Below are 20431 nucleotides of genomic sequence, written 5' to 3' on the forward strand. Positions count from 1 at the left end.
TAATCCCAGCTACTCCGGAGGCTGAGGCAGGAGAATCACTTGAACCCAGGAGGCAGAGGTTGTGGTGAGCCAAGATCATGCCATTGCCCTCCAGCCTGGGCAACAAGAGCGAAACTTCGTCTCAAAAAATAATAATAGCCGGGCGCCATGGCACGTGCCTGTAGTCCCAGCTACTCGGGAGGCTGAGGCTGGAGGATCTCTTGAGTCCAGGAGTTCTGGGCTGTAGTGCGATATGCCGATCGGGTGTCCACACTAAGTTCAGCATCAATATGGTGACCTCCCGGGAGCAGAGGACCACCAGGTTGCTTAAGGAGGACTGAACCGGCCCAGGTGGGAAACGGAGCAGGTCAAAACTCTCGTGCTGATCAGTAGTGGGATCACTCCTGTGAATAGCCACTGCACTCCAGCCTGGGCAACGTAGCGAGACCCTGTCTCTAAAAAAAACTAAAAATAAATAAATAATGATAATAATTAAAAAAAATAATTATACGGAGGGGTATGCATAGGTTCTATGCAAATGTTATGCAATTTTATATCAAGGACTTGGAGGGAGGAGACCCTGGAACCAATCCCCCATGAATTCTGAGGGACTACTGCGTATATATTATTAGCAAAAGGTATTCAGAATGGCCCAGGGAGAATCTGAGGGAGAGAATAGTAGACTGATAGTAGGGCCTTCTGATTCTTTGTATCACATCCTCTTCTGCTCCATTTCTGCTTTTAGTGCTATTCTTTATCTTTAAAATATACTGAGCAATATTTTTTGTTTCCTGCCCTAGGCAGTATGAGGTGAGAGAATGACTATTATTGTGAGCTTTTTCTAGGGAAATATGAAATATCTCTGGATATTTTAGTACTGCCTGGGATGTTCAAGCCCCTGATTGAGTCCCTCTTGCTTTTGACTCCTTTTTTTTTTTTTTAAAACCCTGGAGTCCTATTTGCAGTAAAAAACAAACAAACAAAATATTAATAATTAGTAGTGTGGTATGTTAGCCCATTTGGGCTACTACAACAAAATACCATAAACTGAATAGTTTATAAACAACAAATTTATTTCTCATGGTTCTGGAGGCTGGGAAGTCCAGTGTCAAGGCACTAGCAGATACAGTGTCTGGTGAGGGCCCGCTTTTTCATAGATGGCGCCTTCCTCCTGTGTCCACACTTGTGGAAGAGGCAAGGCAGCTCTTTGGGGCCTCTTTTATAAGGGCACTACTTCTATTCATGAGGTCTTTACTCTCGTGATCCAATCACCCCCCGAAGGACCCCTACTCATAATACTATCACCTTGGGAATTAGGATTTCAACATGTGAATGTTGCAGGGACACTGACATTCAGACCATAGCATGTGGTTTCACTGTTCTCCCAGAAAACCTTTGTAGAAATGGCTGAATAGTAAAGGAAACCACACACGAAAGGAGTGCTTTTTGTATTTCTGCTTTCAGTTCCACTTACTGTGTTACATATTCTTTTTTTTTTTTTTTTTTTTGAGACGGAGTTTCGCTCTTGTTACCCAGGCTGGAGTGCAATGGCGCGATCTCGGCTCACCGCAACCTCCGTCTCCTGGGCTCAGGCAATTCTCCTGCCTCAGCCTCCTGAGTAGCTGGGATTACAGGCACGCGCCACCATGCCCAGCTAAGTTTTTGTATTTTTAGTAGAGACGGGGTTTCACCATGTTGACCAGGATGGTCTCGATCTGTTGACCTCGCGATCCACCCGCCTCGGCCTCCCAAAGTGCTGGGATTACAGGCTTGAGCCACCGCGCCCGGCCCTACATATTCTTTCCTCTGCAGTTTCCCTTCCTCCGTACTCCTTTTGTATTTTTAAACAGGTAGGGCTTCTTTGTTTTGGAGAGAAGAGCCAGAATGTCAGATATAAAGAGCAGATAGGAAGCCAAGGATAAGGCTGGAAAAGAGCTGGCTTTAAGCAAGAGCATGGGATTAGATCTTTGGAGGTGGTTCACTAGAGTAGGGAGGAAGCTATGCTTTCAATACACATTTCATCTAACCATCTGTGCCTAGCTCTAGTCAGTGGACTGTGACAGACACTTAACGATTCAGAACTCCTGGACAATAAGAGAGTTCAGTATGTTTAAACTACTTGGTTTAGCTGTGGGCAGCAATTGTTCTTTTTATATTTTTATCAGAACTGCTGACATGCTTTTCTTTTCTTCCCTGATCTGTGCTTCCTTCAGCAGGTTATTGAAGCAGATTCTTTCTGCTCAGTGAAGGTACCTTGAAGTGGGTTTGCCTGGGTAATATGTCTGGAATTTGTTGTGAACCTGGGCATCTAGGGACTCATTTCTTCAAATGGCCCTTCATTCCCGTCATTATGAGACACTCTGAAAACAAAGCGGTTCTGAGTATAGCCCTCTCAAGAAGTGAGAACATCCTGAAACATATCTTTTCTCTCTTAGGCAACAGTTACAACACTCCACAAATCAGCTCGCCAAGGAAACAAATGAATTGCTGAAAGAATTAGGGTCCTTGCCCCTTCCCTTATCTACTTCTGAACAGGTTGGTATTTTCTGTTTTGTTTTGTTTATTAATAGGAAAGAACTTTGTGTTAATAGAAAGGCAGTAAACAAAAAAAAAATAAGTTGGCTTTGTTTCTAGATAGACTTCCTCTGCACCTCAGTTTCTTCTCCATAAAGTGGGGGATATGTGACTGTTGTGGCAATAGAAAGAATGTATACACCAGGTGTGGCAAGTTGCCTGCATTTAGTAGGTAATCAATATATGGTGGCTGCTGCTATTATTAATAACATTATTAATATATTAATAAAATGGATTTAACTGAAGAGGAATCTCAACATTTGTATGTCTTTGGGGTTTGGCTAGCTGTTTTCTGTTTGTAGGCTTGCTCCTTTCTCCTGGTTGATTTTTTAAAAAATTATTATTATTTTTATCATTGTTGTTATTTTAGAGATGGGGTCTTCCTCTGTCACCCAGGCTACAGTGCAGTGGTGCAATCATAGCTCACTGTAGCCTCACACTTCTGTGCTCAAGCAATCTTCTCCCCTCAGCCTCCTGAGTAGCCATGACTGTAGGCATATACCACCACACCCAGCTAATGTTAACAGTTTTTTTTTTTTGTATAGACAGGGTCTTGCTTTGTTTCTCAGGCTGGTATCGAACTCTTGGCTTCAAGCAATCGTCCCGCCTCCGCCTTCCAAAATGATGGAATTATAGGCATGAGCCAAGTGCCCAGCCTTCCTAGTTTGTTTTATATCCATTATCTGTAAATTTTAATGAAACAGCTTTCTTTCATGTTTTGCGGCTACCTTCATGAGTTATTCACGATGTCAGGCAGGTTAAGGAACTGCTCAGGGAAAAAGGGTTCTCTTTTCAAGTCATTTTATTCAGTGGCCATTTAAATTCTTTAGAAACACAAGAGTTTTTACTGAGATTCATTATTCCCTTAAAATGGCACATTCCGTCCCTCCTTCATTGTGGCTTGACTCTTGTACCTGTCATTCATGATTTACCTCAGGTCTCCCGTAAAAAAAATTTTTTCTTTCTACCTTCCTATTATAATTCTGTTTTGCTTTTAGCTTCTATATCATTTGTGGGGGCACTTAAACATTTTTTGTTGTTTTTTGAGATGGAATTTCACTCTTGTTGCTCAGGCTGGAGTGCAATGGCGCAATCTGGGCTCACTGCAACCTCTGCCTCCCGGGTTCAAGCAATTCTCCTGCCTCAGCCTCCCGAGTATCTGGGATTACAGGCATGCACCACTACAGTCCGACTAATTTTGTATTTTTAATAGAGACGGGGTTTCTCCATATTGGTCAAGCTGGTCTCAAACTGCTGACCTCAGGTGATCCACCTGCCTCAGCCTTCCAAAGTCCTGGGATTATAGGCATGAGCCACCTTGCCCGGCCAGGGGGCACTTAACTTTTATTGCTTTTGTAATTTTATTTTATTTTTGAGATAGGGTATTACTCTATCACCCAGTCTGAGTGCAGTGGGAACCGTAGCTAACTGCAACCTTGAATTCCTGGGCTCAAGGGATCCTGCCACCTCAGTCTCCTGAGTAGCTGGGACTACAAGTGCACACCACCACACCCAGCCAAATTTTTAAATTTTTTGTAGAGATGGGGGTCTTGCTATGTTGTCCAGGCTAGTCTCAAACTCTTGGGCTCAAGTAATCCTCCTGCCTTGGCCTTCCAAAGTGCTGGATTATAGACATGAGCCACTGTGCCTGGCCTTTATTGCTTTTTTAAAATTTTTTATTTTTTTTGAGACAAAGTCTCACTCTGTCGCCCAGGCTGGAGTGCAGTGGCATGGTTTTGGCTCACTGCAACCTCTGCTTCCTGGGTTCAAGCAGTTCTCCTGCCTCAGCCTCCTGAGTAGCTGGGATTATAGACGTGCACCACCACACCCAGCTAAATTTTGTATTTTTAGTTGAGACAGGATTTTACCATGTTCGTCAGGCTGATCACAAAGTCCTGACCTCGTGATCTGCCCACCTCGGCCTCCCGAAGTGCTAAGATTACAGATGAGTCACCACGCCCAGCCACATAATGCTTATTATTATTGAACTTTTTAAATGATAATGTCCTATATCTGATGGCTCTGAAGACAAAACCTTTCAACTTCCCTGTCCTGAGTTGTTTTTCAAGATATGGGTTGTGGCTAGTAGAACATGAAATCATTTTTGTGTATTGTGATCATAATTTTAAAAAACTTAGAGTAGAAGTATCAGAATCTGTACTATGTAATAATGGTAAGTATTGTTACATGAAACTATTGTTTCATACATACATGTGTATATATATGGATGGATCATGATGTCAAATTCTTTTTCTTGAGATGGAGTTTCATTCATGCCAGGCTGGAGTACAGTGGCACGATCTTGGCTCACTGCAACCTCCAACTCCCTGGTTCAAATGATTCTCCTGCCTCAGCCTCCTGAGTAGCTGGGACTACAGGCGTGCGCTACCATGCCCAGCTAATTTTTGTATTTTTTTGGTAGAGACAGTTTCCCATGTTGGCCAGGATGATCCACCCATCTCGGCCTCCCACAGTCTGGGATTATAGGCATGAACCACTGTGCCCCGCTTTTTTTTTTTTTTTTTTTTTTTTGGAGACAGAGTCTTGCTTTGTCACCAGGCTGGAGTGCAGTAGCAAGATATTGGCTCACTGCAACCTCCACCTCCCAGGTTCAAGCTTTACTCCTGTCTCAGCCTCCCAAGTAGCTGGAATCGCAGGCACCCACCACCACGCTTGGCTAATTTTTATATTTTTAGTAGAGACAGGGTTTTGCAATTTTGGCCAGGCTACTTTCTAACTGCTGACCTCAGGTAATCTCCCCAGCTAGGCTTCCCAAAGTGCTGGGATTACAGGCGTGAACCCAGTGCCCAGCCCATGATGTTAAATTCTTATTGTAAATCTCTGTCAAAAAAAAAAAAAAAATTCAAAAGCACTAGTTTAACCTGATAAACTGTTCCATGTAGTGTATCTGGAATTTCGGCCCCCACTTGCAGAAAAGAGAGGACAAAATACTTTGTCATCCTGCTACGAAGTAGTTACCCTTTGGTTGTCTATATATGGACTGTTTGTTCTAATTGTTACTCATGCTGATGTTTCAGTTGTGGGGCATTTCCCCCTTGTCATCTAAGACTCCAAATTGCTGCCAAATTACCTGTTTCTTCCTCCCAACCATGCACTTAGGGAATATACACTTGTAGATAGTTTTCATAGTAATAAAAAAGGAGTCGAAGGGTCTGATGAGAGTAGTGAAAGTATTTAAGAGTTAACTAGTAGCCTAAGCAAAATAGAAATAGAAAATCAAAAGTGCTACCAAAACAAAATTCATCAAATGTCTTTCAAAACCAAATAGAAGTTATTTTTGGATTATGCATGTTGTCATTCCTTTCCATTATCTTGGATCATTAAGAACACAACATAGGCGGGCGTGGTGCCTCACGCCTGTAATCCAAGCACTTTGGAGGCCAAGGAGGGCGGATCACCTGAGGTCAGGAGTTCAAGACCAGCCTGACCAACATGGTTAAACCCCATCTTTATTTAATAAATAAATAAATAAATAAATAAGAACACAAAATAGATCTATAAACATATTCTCTCTGGTGAAACTGAATTCCTTGATTCCCCTCCTCTTGTTATGCTCAGTATCCTTTTGTCTTTCTACTCTTTTCTCATCTAATTAATCTTATCCCCATCACCCATCTTTTCACTGCTGTCTTATACATCAAACCATACTCCTACTTTAAGTTTTTTTTCCGTACTTACATACTGTCATCATTGATCTAGTTACACAGTCCAGTGGCTTTTGAGGTTTTTTTTGTTTGTTTGTTTGAGACAGGGTCTCACTCAGTTGTCCAGGCTGACATGCAGTGGAATGGTGCAATCATGGCTCACTGTATCACTGTAGCCTCAACCTCCCAGGCTCAAGTGATCCTCCCACCTTAGCTTTCCAAGTAGCTGGGACCACAGGCATGTGCCACCACACCCAGCTACTTTTAAATTTTTTATAGAGGCAGAGTCTTGCTGTGTTTCTCAGGCTGCTCAAACTCCTGGGCTCAAGCAGTCTTCCCTCCTCGGCCTCCCAAAGTGCTGGAATTACAGGCATGAACTATCACACCTGGCCCTTTGTAAAAAGTTTTTTATTAACTTTTTTTTTTTTTTTTGGAGACACTGTTTCACTGTCACTGAGGCTGGAGTACAGTGGTGCAATCTCGGCTTACTGCAACCTTTGCCTCCCGGGTTCAAGTGATTCTCCTGCCTCAGACTTCCAAGGAGCAGCGACCACAGGCACACATCACCACATGAATTTTTGTATTATTAATGGAGACAGGGCTTCGCCATGCTGGCCAGCTTGGTCGTGAACTTCCGAACTCAAGTGATCCGCCTGCCTTGGCCTCCCAAAGTTCTGAGATTACAGGCGTGAGCCACCATGCTGGGCCTATTCACTTTTTTTTTCTGTTTCCTTTGATCCTCTTGGCTATCCTGTCTGCACTGAAACTTTTCTCTTGCCATGATTCTCTTTCATTCTGTCCCCCAACTCTGGAGATCCCCAGGTTGAGTCTCAGCCTCCTTCCTAGACTCCATATCCTCTTAATAGCGGGCATGCCCCAAGGTTGTGACATTGATCCTTAAATTCTTTCACTGTGTGCTTTCTCCCTCAGGAGTCACCTGCTTTTATGACCTCCCTTTCACCTTCATGATCATGACCTCCAGATCTTTTTCCAACATAACCCCTACACCTCTAAGTACTTGGCCCATATGTTCAATTCATGTTCTGACATCTCCTCCTGAAATAAACTACTTTCACATAAAACTTGGTCTTATACTGAGTTTTTCACGTTTTACCCAAACCCCTTAACTAAGTTTATTGACAATATTTACTGTTACAGAAAAGTTTGTGTCTTTTGACCTAATATTCTCATTCATGCAAATTAGTCCTAAGGGGGAAAAATAATTCTGAAGGTAAACACACACACACACACACACACACACACACACACGCTCGCTCCCTCTCTTTCTCTCTCTCTTTCTCTCTCTCTCTCTCTCTCTCTCTCTATATATATATATATATATATATATATATATATATATATATACACACTCTGGACCCAAATTTCTTGAATTTAAATCCATTTTTGTCACTTACTGTGTGATCCTGGGCAAATTACATTACCTCTGTGGTACTTTGGTTCTCTGACATGTAAAGTTGGGATACTAATAATGCGTAATTTATAGGTCGTTGTATAGGTAAATGAATTATTATATAAAGCACTTAGAGTGGAACTGGTACAATGTAAGCACTATATAAATATTAGCTTTTACATTGGGCTCACTTTAACTTTATAATATTTAATAACTGGGAAAAATCTAGAGGGAATATTTACATAAGATTTAGGTGAACTTGATGGAATATATGTAACAGTTAAAGATCATGGCTGGGCGCAGTGGTGCACACCTGTAATCCCAGCACTTTGGGAGGCTAAGGTGGGTGGATTGCTTGAGTACAGGAGTTCGAGACCCAGCCTGGGCAACATCTCCACAAAAATTAGTCAGGCTTGGTGGCACGCATCTGTAGTCCCAGCTACTCAGGAAGCTGAGGTGAGAGGATTGCTGCAGTAAGCCGAGATCGCACCACTGCACCCCAGCTTGGGTAACAGAGCAAGACCCTGTATCAAAAAATAAGAGAGAGAGATCATAATTGTGAAGAGCTCGGTAACATAGAAAATGTTTGTGATGTACTTTTAAAAATGGTAATATTTTTGCATGGTAAGGTTAGGGAATTATGTCCTCCCCCTTATTGTTATAATTTTGTTTATGCGCAAATAAAAATCTCAGAAGAAAAAAGGTTCCCATCTAAATTTCCTTTTAATATAACCATCATTCTCCCAGGTTTGAAATTTCAGTCCTTCTTGACTTTATCTTCCTTCTTTCCCTACCACCAGTCAAAATGTTTCTTAAATTTATTTCTTTGTGATCTTATTACTGATACTGTGCCCTCCTAACTTTAAATTTAGACTATTGAATTGGTAATCTGTTTGACTTGTTTCTTTTTTCTATTCCACTTTTTTTGCTTTTTTTTAAAATTACTTATCCAAGACTGACACCAATACAAGTATCTATTCCACTTTTTATACCATCACAGACTAATTTTTCTAAATTACTATTTTGTACCCATCACATTTACTGCTCAAAGATCTTCATTACTCCTTTTTCTTTATAAGTTGAACCCCAGGCTGGGCGTGGTGGCTCATGCCTATAATCCCAGCACTTTGGGAGGCCGAGGCGGGTGGATCACGAGGTCAAGAGATCGAGACCATCCTAGTCAACATGGTGAAACCCATCTCTGCCAAAAATACAAAAATTAGCTGGGTGTGGTGGCGCACTCTTGTAGTCCCAGCTACTCAGGAGGCTGAGGCAGGAGAATTGCTTGAATCCAGGAGGCGGAGGTTGCAGTGAGCCGAGATCGCGCCATTGCACTCCAACCTGGGTAACAAGAGCGAAACTCCGTCTCAAAAAAAAAAAAGAAGTTGAACCCCAGACTTATTACCTTGGCATTTTGTTTTGTTTTCTAAGACCAAGTTTTGCTCTTGTTGCCCAGCCTGGAGTGCAGTGGCACAATCTCGGTTCATAGCAACCTCTCCCTCCTGGTTCAAGTGTTTCTCCTGCCTCAGCTTCCCAAGTAGCTGGGATTACAGGTGCCTGCCACCATGTTTGGCTAATTTTTTGTATTTTTAGTAGAGATAGGGTTTCACCATGTTGGCCAGGATGTTCTTGAACTCCTGACCTCAAGTGATCCACCCACCTCAGCTTCCCAAAGTGCTGGGATGACAGGTGTGAGCTATTGCGCTCAGCCTAGCTTGACATTTAAAACCTGCTATGGTTGGCCCCTTTCTTACCTTTCCAACTTTGTTTTTTAGCTACTCTCATTACTAAACCTGTAGTTTCAGCCAAACTATCTGCCTAGAGATCCTCTTGAAATTCTGCCACCATGCCTTTGCTCACACTGTTCTCTTGCTTGGATTTGCCTTACCCCTTCTTTCTGCTTATTCATGCCTTCCTCTTACTTCACTGTCCACCTTTCTTGACAACTTGAGTTCTTATTGATTATTCCTGTCTCTGAACTCTCTATAGTCCTAATAGGATATAGCAGTTATTTATTATGACTTTGTTACTTGTCTGTCTATATCCTTTATTTACAAATAGATGGTAAGCGATTTGAGGTGAGGGGTGAGTTTTTACTTCTGTGTTCTTTGAACAGGACAAATGCTGTCAGTATGTGGGGTGTGTGGGGGTGTGTGTGTGTGTGTGTGTGTGTGTGTGTGTGTTGTTTTGTTTTGCTTTATTTTTTGAGACAGGGTCTCACTCTTCTCAGGCTGTAGTACCTGGCAGGATCTCAGCTCACTGCAGCCTCAACCTTCCAGGCTCATATGATCCTCCTGCCCCAGCCTCTTGAGTAGCGGATGTACATCACCACACCTGGCTGATTTTTGTATTTTTTGTAGGGATGGAGTTTTGCCATGTTGCTCAGGCTGGTTTCGAGCTCCTGGGCTCAAGTGATCCACCTGTCTCAGCCTCCCAAAGTGCTAGGACTACAGGCATAAGCCACTGTGCCCAACCTCAGCATGTGTTTTTTAAGACATAGGTAACATCTTAGTAGAGGTATGTCTTTAGATAAACAAAGTACTTATCAAGGTCTCAAAGATTTTAAACCCTTCACTAAAAATAGCCTGTGAAATGATTCTACAGTTTTCAGGGAAACTGTGAACTTAATGTAGATGAATAGGGTTTTAATGTGTTAGCCAAAACCAATCTCTGTTTGGGTTCAGTTGGAGTCCAAAGGTATTTATTCTCTTTTAGATTCTCCAGGGCACCAAAATTCTGAATTGCAGCTCTTTGGAGATTACTTTAGAAGTTAAATGCAGAGTGTGTGCAATGGCTTATACCTGTAATCCCAGCACTTTGGGAGGCCAAGGCAGTAGATCACCTGAGGTCCCGCATTTGAGAATAGCCTGGCTAACATGGCAAAACCCCATCTCTACTAAAAATTAGCCAGGCCTGGTGGAAGGCACCTGTAATCCCAGCTACTTGGGAGGCTGAGGCATGAGAATTGCTTGAACCTGGACGGCAGAGGTTGGCAGTGAGCTGAGATCATGACACTGAACTCCAGCCTGGGCAACAGAGCAAGACTCTGTCTCAATAAAAAGAAGAAGAAGAAAAAAAAGGTTAAATGCAACCCAGTTCCCAGGTTTGTCAGAATGAAAGAAGAAAAATTTTGACTTGGTCCATAGTATTAACCAGGGATTTGAGCTAGCAAAGAGCAAATGTATCAATTTAAGGAAGAGACTATTTTATAATCATTTTTCTAGTTGGAAATCTTTAAGGGTATAATTTTGCTTTTAAGGGAAATTAAAAACAAATGATTCTGGGTTAATATGAAATCTCAAGTTGTTGCTTAATTTCCTTAGCGCCAGCAGAGACTTCAGAAGGAACGCCTCATGAATGACTTCTCTGCAGCCTTAAACAATTTCCAAGCTGTGCAGAGAAGAGTATCCGAAAAGGAAAAGGAGAGTATTGCCAGAGCGAGAGCTGGATCTCGTCTTTCTGTAAGTTGATTCCCAAAAGAAAACCTTTGCAATTTCAGAATGTTCTTTCCCAAGTTTGTTACTGAAGGCAAACTTGAACTTCAGTTTTGATATCCTCATGGCATGAGGAGGATAAAAGTCAAAGCCAAAGGTCCACGCAAGGTAGAGAATATAAGAAAATACAACTCAGATTAAACTGGGCCCTAAAAGACTGTATCCTTAGAATATCAAGTCAAAAGTAAGCTCTCCTTTCCCCCAGCAGATTGCAAAAAGATTACATTAGCACTGAACTGAGCAGATGGAGGAGGGCAGGAGGGAGGAGAAATCCAGACAGTAGTTTGCACCACAAAATAACCTTCTTCAGACAGATTTTCTGCTCAAATTCATCCTATCTGAATGGTTTAGTGGTCCTGGACTGGTAAAGCCACCTATGTGCTGGGTAGAAGCAAACACAAATTCCTTCTGTAGAAAGGCACATTTATCTTAATGCTGAAATAATACTCCCAAATAATTTTTCTAGGGCAGTAAGTACCATTCACTAATAATAACCATGTATACAAAGAAACAAATTACTCTGAATAAGAATTATTCTTATTATGTAGAAACAATAGTGAAGTGAAACATACCTGCAAAGACTTTGTATATTAGAATTATAAGACAACTATATTCATTGTGTTTAAAGACATAAAAGGCTGAAAACCTCTGCAGGAAACTACAGAAAGCTTTGAAAAGGTGTCAAAAGAATTTCTAAAATGAGCCGGGCACGGTGGCTCACGCCTGTAATCCCAGCACTTTGGGAGGCCGAGGCGGGTGGATCACGAGGTCAAGAGATCGAGACCATCCTGGTCAACATGGTGAAACCCCGTCTCTACTAAAACTACAAAAATTAGCTGGGCATGGTGGCGCACACCTGTAGTCCCAGCTACTCGGGAGGCTGAGGCAGGAGAATTGCCTGAACCCAGGAGACGGAGGTTGCGGTGAGCCGAGATCGCGCCATTGCACTCCAGCCTGGGTAACAAGAGCGAAACTCCGTCTCAAAAAAAAAAAAAAAGAATTTCTTTTTTTTTTTTTTTTAAGAGACGGGGTTTCACCATGTTGGCCAAGTTGGTCTTGAACTGCTGACCTCAGGTAATCCACCCGCCTCAGCCTCCCAAAGTGCTGGGATTACAAGCGTGAGCCACCACACCCGGCAAAAAAAGAATTTCTAAAATGAAAAGATATAATATGGAAACTTAAAAATTTAGTGGATGGGTGGTTTAACTAGAAAATTGGTTAGAAGATATTATCCAGCATGTAGCATGGGGGTAAGAGGTTAAATATGGAAGAAAGATTCTGAGAATTGGAGAATGGAGTAAAAAGATCGAATGTGGTTTTAACTGGAGTTATAGAATGAGAATAGGGCAAACATAGAACAAAGGTGATATTTGAAGAAATAATGACTGATAATCTCCAGAACTTATGAAAAACACTAGCCTACAGTTTCAAGAAACCTAACAGATCCCAGCAGGATAAATGAAATCTCTAATCTAGATACATCAAAGACAAATTTCAAAACAGAGACAAAGAGAAAAGTCATAAAGATAGCTGGAAAAACAATAGAATACCTTCAAAGATAAAATAGTTAGATTGGCAGTTGACTTCTCAACAACAGTGGAAGCCAGAAGTAGAGTGCTATCTTGAATGTTAATGAAGGACAATAACTGTCTACCTAGGACTCTAAACCCAGTGAAAATATATGTCAAGAATGAGGGCTAAAGACATTTTCAATCAAAAGTGAGTTTTCTATCAGCACACCTTACTGAAGGAAATTCTAAAGAATGTATTTCAGGTGAAAGGAAAGTGATCTCAGATGGAAAGTCTGAAAAGCAGAAAGAAATGAAGAACAAAAACAGTGGTATATGTGAAAAGACAAGTCACAGACAGGGAGAAGACATTGCTATATTTGTTTAACAGCAAAGAACTAGCATTTAGAATACATAAAGAATTCCCATGAATCAATATGAAAAAGATAAAATAGAACAAAAATTATCAAACTTTTTGATCTCAGGGCCCCATTACACTCTTAAAAATCATTAAGTTCTGTTCTTGAATCTTAAAAAAAAAAATTACTAAGGACCCTGTATTAGTCCGTTCTCACACTGCTATAATGAACTGCCCAAGGCCAGGCACGGTGGCTCACCTCTGTAATCCCAGTGCTTTGGGAGGCCGAGGGAGGCGATCATGAGGTCAGGAGTTCAAGACCAGCCTGGCCAACATGGTGAAACCCCGTCTCTACTGAAAATACAAAAAATTAGCTGGGCATGGTGGCAGGCACCCGTAATCTCAGCTACTTGGGAAGCTGAGGCAACAGAATTGATTGAACCCGGGAGGTGGAGGTTGCAATGAGCTGAGACCACACCGCTGCATTCCAGCCTGGGTGACAGAGTGAGACTGTCTCAAAAAAAAAAAAAAAAAACTGCCCAAGACTGGGTAATTTATATAGGAAACAGGTTTCATTGACTCACAGTTACACATGGCTGGGGAGACTTCAAGAAACTTATAGTCATGTTGAAAGGCACCTCTTCAGAGGGCAGCAGGAGAGAGAATTAGTACCCAGTGAAAGGGGAAGCCCCTTATAAAAACCATCAGATGTTGTGAGAACTCACACATTATCACGAGAACAGCGTGGGAAAAACTGTCCCTGTGATTCAATTTTCTCCATCTGGTCTCGCTGTTGACACGTAGGGATTATTACATTTCAAGGTGAGTTTTGGGTGGGGACACAGAGTCAAACCATATCAGACCCCAAAGAAGTTTTGTTTATATGAGTCATATCTATTAATGTATACTGTATTAGAAATTAAAACTGAGAAAAATTTTAGATGTTTATTCATTTATAAATAATATACTCATTACGTATATGAATATAAATTAGATTTTTTATGCACATAGGGAAAGAAGGAATTAAACCAGATTTTTAATTTTAAAAAATTGTGTTTCCAAGAAAAAAATTAATGGGCAGAGTAGTAGTATTTTCATTTTTGCAAATACATAAGTGATATTTTTGCATATACAGACTTTTTTTGCAAATACAGACATATTTTTGCAAATACAGACATTTTTTAAGTGTCTGGCTTACCAGAAGGCAGCTAGATTTTCATAGCTGCTTTTGTTTTTTAACCTCCACACTAAAGATGTAAATGATTTATATACCACCATTACAGTATTAGAATATTCTGAATTTGACTATGTACTTACTTTTACCGGTGAATTTTATACTTTCATATGTTTTCATTTTACTAATTAGCATGCTTTTCATTCAGCTTGAAGAACTCCCTTTAGCACTTCATGTGAGGCAGGTCTAGTGGTGATGAACTCTCAGCTTTTATCGTCTGGGATTGTAGCTGCTGCTATATTGAGTCTGTTGTGATAGGTTGTTCTGGTTGAAGTATCTGAAGAAAATCCAAGCTGGCAGAAATATACAATTGGAAAAGGAATATTTTTATAACCTTTTCAGATCGTTGTTGATACTCTTCTTTGATACTACATCAAACTTGACAAAAGTTACATTGTAGAATCAAAAACCATAATAATTACTTCATACTCTGTTACATTAACATCTGTCAGTCTGTGTTACACTTAGATTGGATCTTTTATCCATGCATGATTTTTGTAGCATCATGTATTTATCATTTGGATAGTATTGGTTCCCTGAGTTATGCAGGTCTCCCAAAAGTCGATATATTTTATTTTACAATATTAAAAAAAAAACATATTTCCATCAGTTTCACCAGAAAAGTCTTTAACTATTGGGAAACTCCTACAGTGGTAGATACAAGTCTTCCAAAATTCTTTTTTTTTTTTTTTTTACTTTAATGCTACATTTTTATCATTGGCAACAAACACAGTCTGTTGTTTTCCTTGAAGTGACAGGCTTATACTTACTTTCAACAAGTTGTCTGCCAAATACCCATCTGAAAAGTTTATACATTTATAAAAGTTTTAAAGCTTTTAAATGCATTTTTAGTAAGTTCTTATAAAACTATATTGCATAAGTAAAAATGGTATTCCCTAAAAAAAGTGGCTAGTTCAGCCTGCAGTTCCATTATACAAGTGCGTTTCCTGGAGACAAACATTGTATTTCTTTTTTTCTTTTTTTTTTTTGAGATGGAGTCTTGCTCTGTCACCCAGGCCGAAATGCAGTGGCACAATCTTAGCTCACTTCAACCTCTGCCTCCTGGGTTCAAGCAATTCTCCTGCCTCAGCCTCCCTAGTAGATGGGATTACAGGTGTGCACCACCATGCCTAGCTAATTTTTGTGTTTTTAGTAGAGACGGAGTTTCACCATGTTGGCCAGGCTGGTCTTGGACTCCTGACCTCAGTGATCTGCCCACCTCAGCCTCCCAAAGTTCTGAGATTACAGGCATGAGCCACCGTGCCTGGCCCCAACATTGTATTTCTTTATGCAGCAGAAGTAGTTTATTTGTATATGCCATTTCACCATATGTAATAGTAGAAAGATGTGTATTGAGGGGTCAACATTTAATTAATAACTTGTATGGCTTTAAGGACACATTGGCTTTTTTTTTTTTTTTTTTTTTTTTTTGAGACAGAGTTTCGATCTGTCGCCAGGCTGGAGTATAGTGGCCCAATCTCAGCTCACTGCAACCTTCACCTCCTGTGTTCAAGCGATTCCCCTGCCTCTGCCTCCCAAGTAGCTGGGACTACAGGCACTCGCCACTTTGCCTGGCTAATTTTTTGTATTTAAGTAGAGAGGGGGTTTCACCATGTTGGCCAGGATGGTCTTGATCTCCTGACCTCGTGATCCGCCCGCCTCAGCCTCCCAAAGCGCTGGGATTACAGGCGTGAGCCACCGTGCCTGGCCCACATTGGCTTTTAAAATACTGTGAATGTGTAGTGATGAACAATACAATAATACTAGTGCAAATTGATGCCACTGCCTTGAGCCATTTTATCTACCTGTATTAACAAGAATACAAACATATATATTATACAATATATATTATATATGTACAACATATATAAACATATTGTATAATATATATAATTTATATTGTATTATATATTATATATACATTGTTCTATATGTTATACATATATGTACATAATTATACTGTTCTTATGTTTCTATGTATGTATAATATATATAATTATATATAATATACATAATATATAATGTAATATATATATTATACATGTAATACAATATAAACACACAATAAGAACATAAACCATATAATTCCATTTAAGTTAAAAAACAGGCAAAATGATATTGAATAAGGATATATCTCACTACTCTTAAAATGCAAGAAAATGATTTTCACAAAGTCAAGATAATAGATATTTTAAAAGGGAGAGATGGAGTTGTAATTGGAGAAGAGCACGAGTGGGCTTTTAGGACTCTGGAAGTGTTACTTCTTGATCTGGGGTAAAGGTGAAAATAAAAACAAAAACACAAAACCCCATAGTGTTCCTCTGAGTGGATATTCACTTCCTTTTGCTTGTCCTATGTTGCTATTATAAAAAGGGTAAGCTTTTTAAAAATGGCAATATATTGATTTTCACCATTTTTTCTTTGTTTTTATTTATTTATTTAATTTATTTTTTCTGAGAGAGTGTCTTGCCCTGTCACTCAGGCTGGAGTGCAGTGATGCGATCTCAACTCACTGCAACGTCTGCCACCCGGGTTCAGGCGATTCTCCTGCCTCAGCCTCCCCAGTAGCCGGGATTACAGGTGCCTGCCACCACACCCAGCTAATTTTTGTATTTTAGTAGGATGGGTTTTCACCATGATAGCCAGGCTGGTCACAAACTCCAGACCTCAGTGATCTGCCTACCTCAGCCTCCCAAAGTTCTGAGATTACAGGCGTGAGCCACCGTGCCCAGCCTGTTTTTAAATTATAAAAGTAATACATGGGCCGGGCGCGGTGGCTCACGCCTGTAATCCCAGCACTTTGGGAGGCCGAGGCGGGTGGATCACGAGGTCAAGAGATCGAGACCATCCTGGTCAACACGGTGAAACCTCGTCTCTACTAAAAATACAAAAAATTAGCTGGGCATGGTGGCACGTGCCTGTAATCCCAGTTACTCAGGAGGCTGAGGCAGGAGAATTGCCTGAACCCAGGAGGCGGAGGTTGCGGTGAGCCGAGATCACGCCATTGCACTCCAGCCTGGGTAACAAGAGCGAAACTCTGTCTCAAAAAAAAAAAAAATAAAATAAAATAAAAGTAATACATGCATTAGACTGATTTTTATAATAATAATATTTATTCTTATAGCTTGATTAGAAAGCATACTTTTTTCTCATCAAACAGTAACACCTGAAAGGCTCAATTGTTAGTCTTACACCAAATGCCAAAAATCCTGGTAAATTCCCTTTCAAAGTAACACTGGCCTAACTTTTAAAATTCAATAGTATTAGATAAATTACCACTGGAAAGACTATTTTTCAAAAATGTTCTGTGCCAAAGAGACTGTGGTAAATCAGAGTTATTGTAAGAATTAAACAAAATAATGTACAGAAAATAAGTGCCCAATAAATTATGTTAAGTCAAAATCTGCCATGATTGGAAGCAGCCTTCTTGAAAATAAAAGTTAGTGGGCCGGGCGCTGTGGCTCGCGCCTGTAATCCCAGCACTTTGGGACGCTGAGGCGGGTGGATCACGAAGTCAGGAGTTCAAGACCAGCCTGGCCAATATGGTGAAACCCCATCTCTACTAAAAATACAAAAATTAGGTGGGCGTGGTGGCATGCACTTGCAGTCCTAGCTGCTCAGGAGGCTGAGGCAGAAGAATCGCTTGAACCCAGAAGGCAGAGGTTGGAGTGAGCTGAGATTGTGCCGCTGCACTCCAGCCTGGGTGACAGAGCAAGATTCCATCTCAAAAAACAAAACAAAACAAAAAAAAAACAAAGAAAAGACAAAAGAAAAAGAAAAGAAAGGTTAGTTTATATGTATTTATGCTAAGTCCCGTCTCTCCAGAGTTTAATATATATTGATGATTGATTAGCAACTTTCTCAAAGATCTCCTTACCACACCTCAGTTAAAAAAAAAAAAAAAAAACCTTAGGAGAAAAAAAGATAACACCATTTACATTAGACTGATTTTTGAAGTGAGTCTGCTTTAGTACCTAATATGCTATGTCCATTTAAAATCTTTTTATATGGTCTGAAATGTTTTCTTACCAGGTTTCAACTTCTCTTAATCTACCTCCCCCCAAATTTTAAAATATTTTCTTGTTGTTATTTTTATTTTTAGCCCTCTCCCTTACCCATATTATTCTCCACCCTTTTCAGTATGGTTTCTCTTCTGGACTCAAACGGGAATGCAGATTTTCTTCAACCACTTTATACCCATTGCTTAGTTGAGACAGATTGCCAGAGTCCAGTGTCATCTTACAGATTCTGTTGGTGTCAAAGGATATTGCTACTTTATATTGTGCTAAGAAAGCCCTTGTTTTGTATGTCTGTCTGTGACATGTTTCTGGATGACAGCAGCAATAATGCCATCTACTTTCTAGGCAGAAGAGAGGCAAAGAGAGGAGCAGCTGGTCTCATTTGACAGGTAATAGAATTATTCATACAACCTGCTGGATAATTGAGATGGGAATTTATCTCATTAATACTTCTTTTAATTTTAAAAATTCATGAAAAAGATGGAGGGCAAAATAAAGGGGGACCTGGGGTGGATAACATAATCCACAGAATAAAATTAAAAAGTCAAAACCATGGGCTTTTCCAAGATCTTTGAGTTATAGAAGGAATAATTTCAAGGTGAATAAAAAATTCAAAGAAACCACTGATGTCTATGTGTTAAGTAGAGAGCTTGACTCCCTAGGAATAAGTATGAACCCACACATCTACAGATTAGGAGGTCTAAGTCATCTTACCTCTAATTCAGATTAAAACCCTTCAGAGTTCTTGGGTCTCTGTTTACTCATCTATAAAATGGAAGCAACCCAGCTTTCTAGGAGTACTGAGAGGAAAAGCAGACAATTTGTATCTGAATGATGTTCCTTTTTTTTTTTGAGACGGAGTCTCACTGTTGCCCAGCCGGGAGTGCAGTGGCGTGATCTCAGCTCACTGCAACCTCCACCTCCCAGGTTCAAGTGATTCTCCTGCCTCAGCCTTCCGAGTAGCTAGGACTATGGGTGCCCACCATCACACCTGGCTAATTTTTTGTATTTTTTTTTAGTAGAGATTGGGTTTCACCATGTTTGCCAAGATGGTCTTGATCTCCTGACCTTGTGATCTGCCCACTTCAGCCTCCCAAAGTACTGGAATTACAGGCGTGAGCAAAATGCCCATCTCTGAATGATGTTCTTAACGTTTCCAAACTAGTCCCATAGAGGTTTATTGGTGGTATTAGTTCAGAACTTGATGTGTTTTAGCCTAGATATACATCCATCCCTTCCCACTATACTATGAGCACCTCAAAAGCCTAGGGACTCTGTCTTAGTTTTGTATCTCTGGCATGTAGAGGACATTCTTTAAACATTGTAGAAGTGAAGTTATGATATTGTTGGGAAAACACATAATAATGGAATTTCTTTTTTTTTTTCTTTTTTCTTTTTTTTTTTGAGGTGGGAGTCTCACTCTGTCGCCCAGGTTGGAGTGCAGTGGCATGATCTCGGCTCACTACAACCTCTGCCTCCCAAGTTCAAGTGATTCTCCTGTCTCAGCCTCCTGAGTAGCTGGGACTATAGGCATGCACCACCACACCTGGCTAATTTTTGTATGTTTAGTAGAGACAGAGTTTTACTATATTGGTCAGGCTGGTCTCGAGCTCTTGACCTCGTGATCCGCCTGTCTCAGCCTCCCAAATTGCTGAGATTAAAGGCGTGAGCCACCATGCCCAGCCAATAATGGAATTTTAAAGTGTTTTATATCTAGTATAATAAGCAATATGTCTTCCTTTTAAATGCTTGAAAAAAAAGAGGCAGTGGGGCATGGTGACTCAAGCCTGTAATCCCAGCACTGTGGGAAACTGAGGTGGGTGGATCACCTGAGATCAGGAGTTGGAGACCAGCCTGGCCAAGATGGTGAAAACCCATCTCTACTAAAAATACAAAAATTAGCCGGGTACGGTGGCTCAAGCCTGTAATCCCAGCACTTTGGGAGGCTGAGGCGGGTGGATCACGAGGTCAAGAGATCAAGACCATCCTGGTCAACATGGTGAAACCCCATCTCTACTAAAAATACAAAAAAATTAGCTGGGCATGGTGGTGCGTGCCTGTAATCCCAGCTACTCAGGAGACTGAGGCAGGAGAATTGCCTGAATCCAGGAGGCGGAGGTTGTGGTGAGCCGAGATCGCGCTATTGCACTCCAGCCTGGGTAACATGAGTGAAACTCCGTCTCAAAAAA

General features: G+C 40.7%; 1 protein-coding gene across 2 annotated transcripts in view; it reads left to right on the forward strand.

The window, feature by feature from the left end:
- The window catches only part of STX12 (syntaxin 12), a 49182-nt gene that overhangs the window by 16661 nt on the left and 12090 nt on the right, over positions 1–20431 (forward strand). For both annotated transcript variants that reach the window (XM_032301045.1, XM_032301046.1), the window contains 3 exons: positions 2415–2514; positions 10953–11090; positions 18588–18631. In XM_032301045.1, coding sequence (XP_032156936.1) covers positions 2415–2514; positions 10953–11090; positions 18588–18631 — 282 coding nt within the window. The remainder of the gene's footprint in view (positions 1–2414; positions 2515–10952; positions 11091–18587; positions 18632–20431) is intronic.

Source organism: Sapajus apella, unplaced genomic scaffold (assembly GCF_009761245.1).
Source record: "Sapajus apella isolate SASKATOON/1434 unplaced genomic scaffold, GSC_monkey_1.0 scaffold43, whole genome shotgun sequence".
NCBI classification, from domain to species: Eukaryota; Metazoa; Chordata; class Mammalia; order Primates; family Cebidae; genus Sapajus; species Sapajus apella.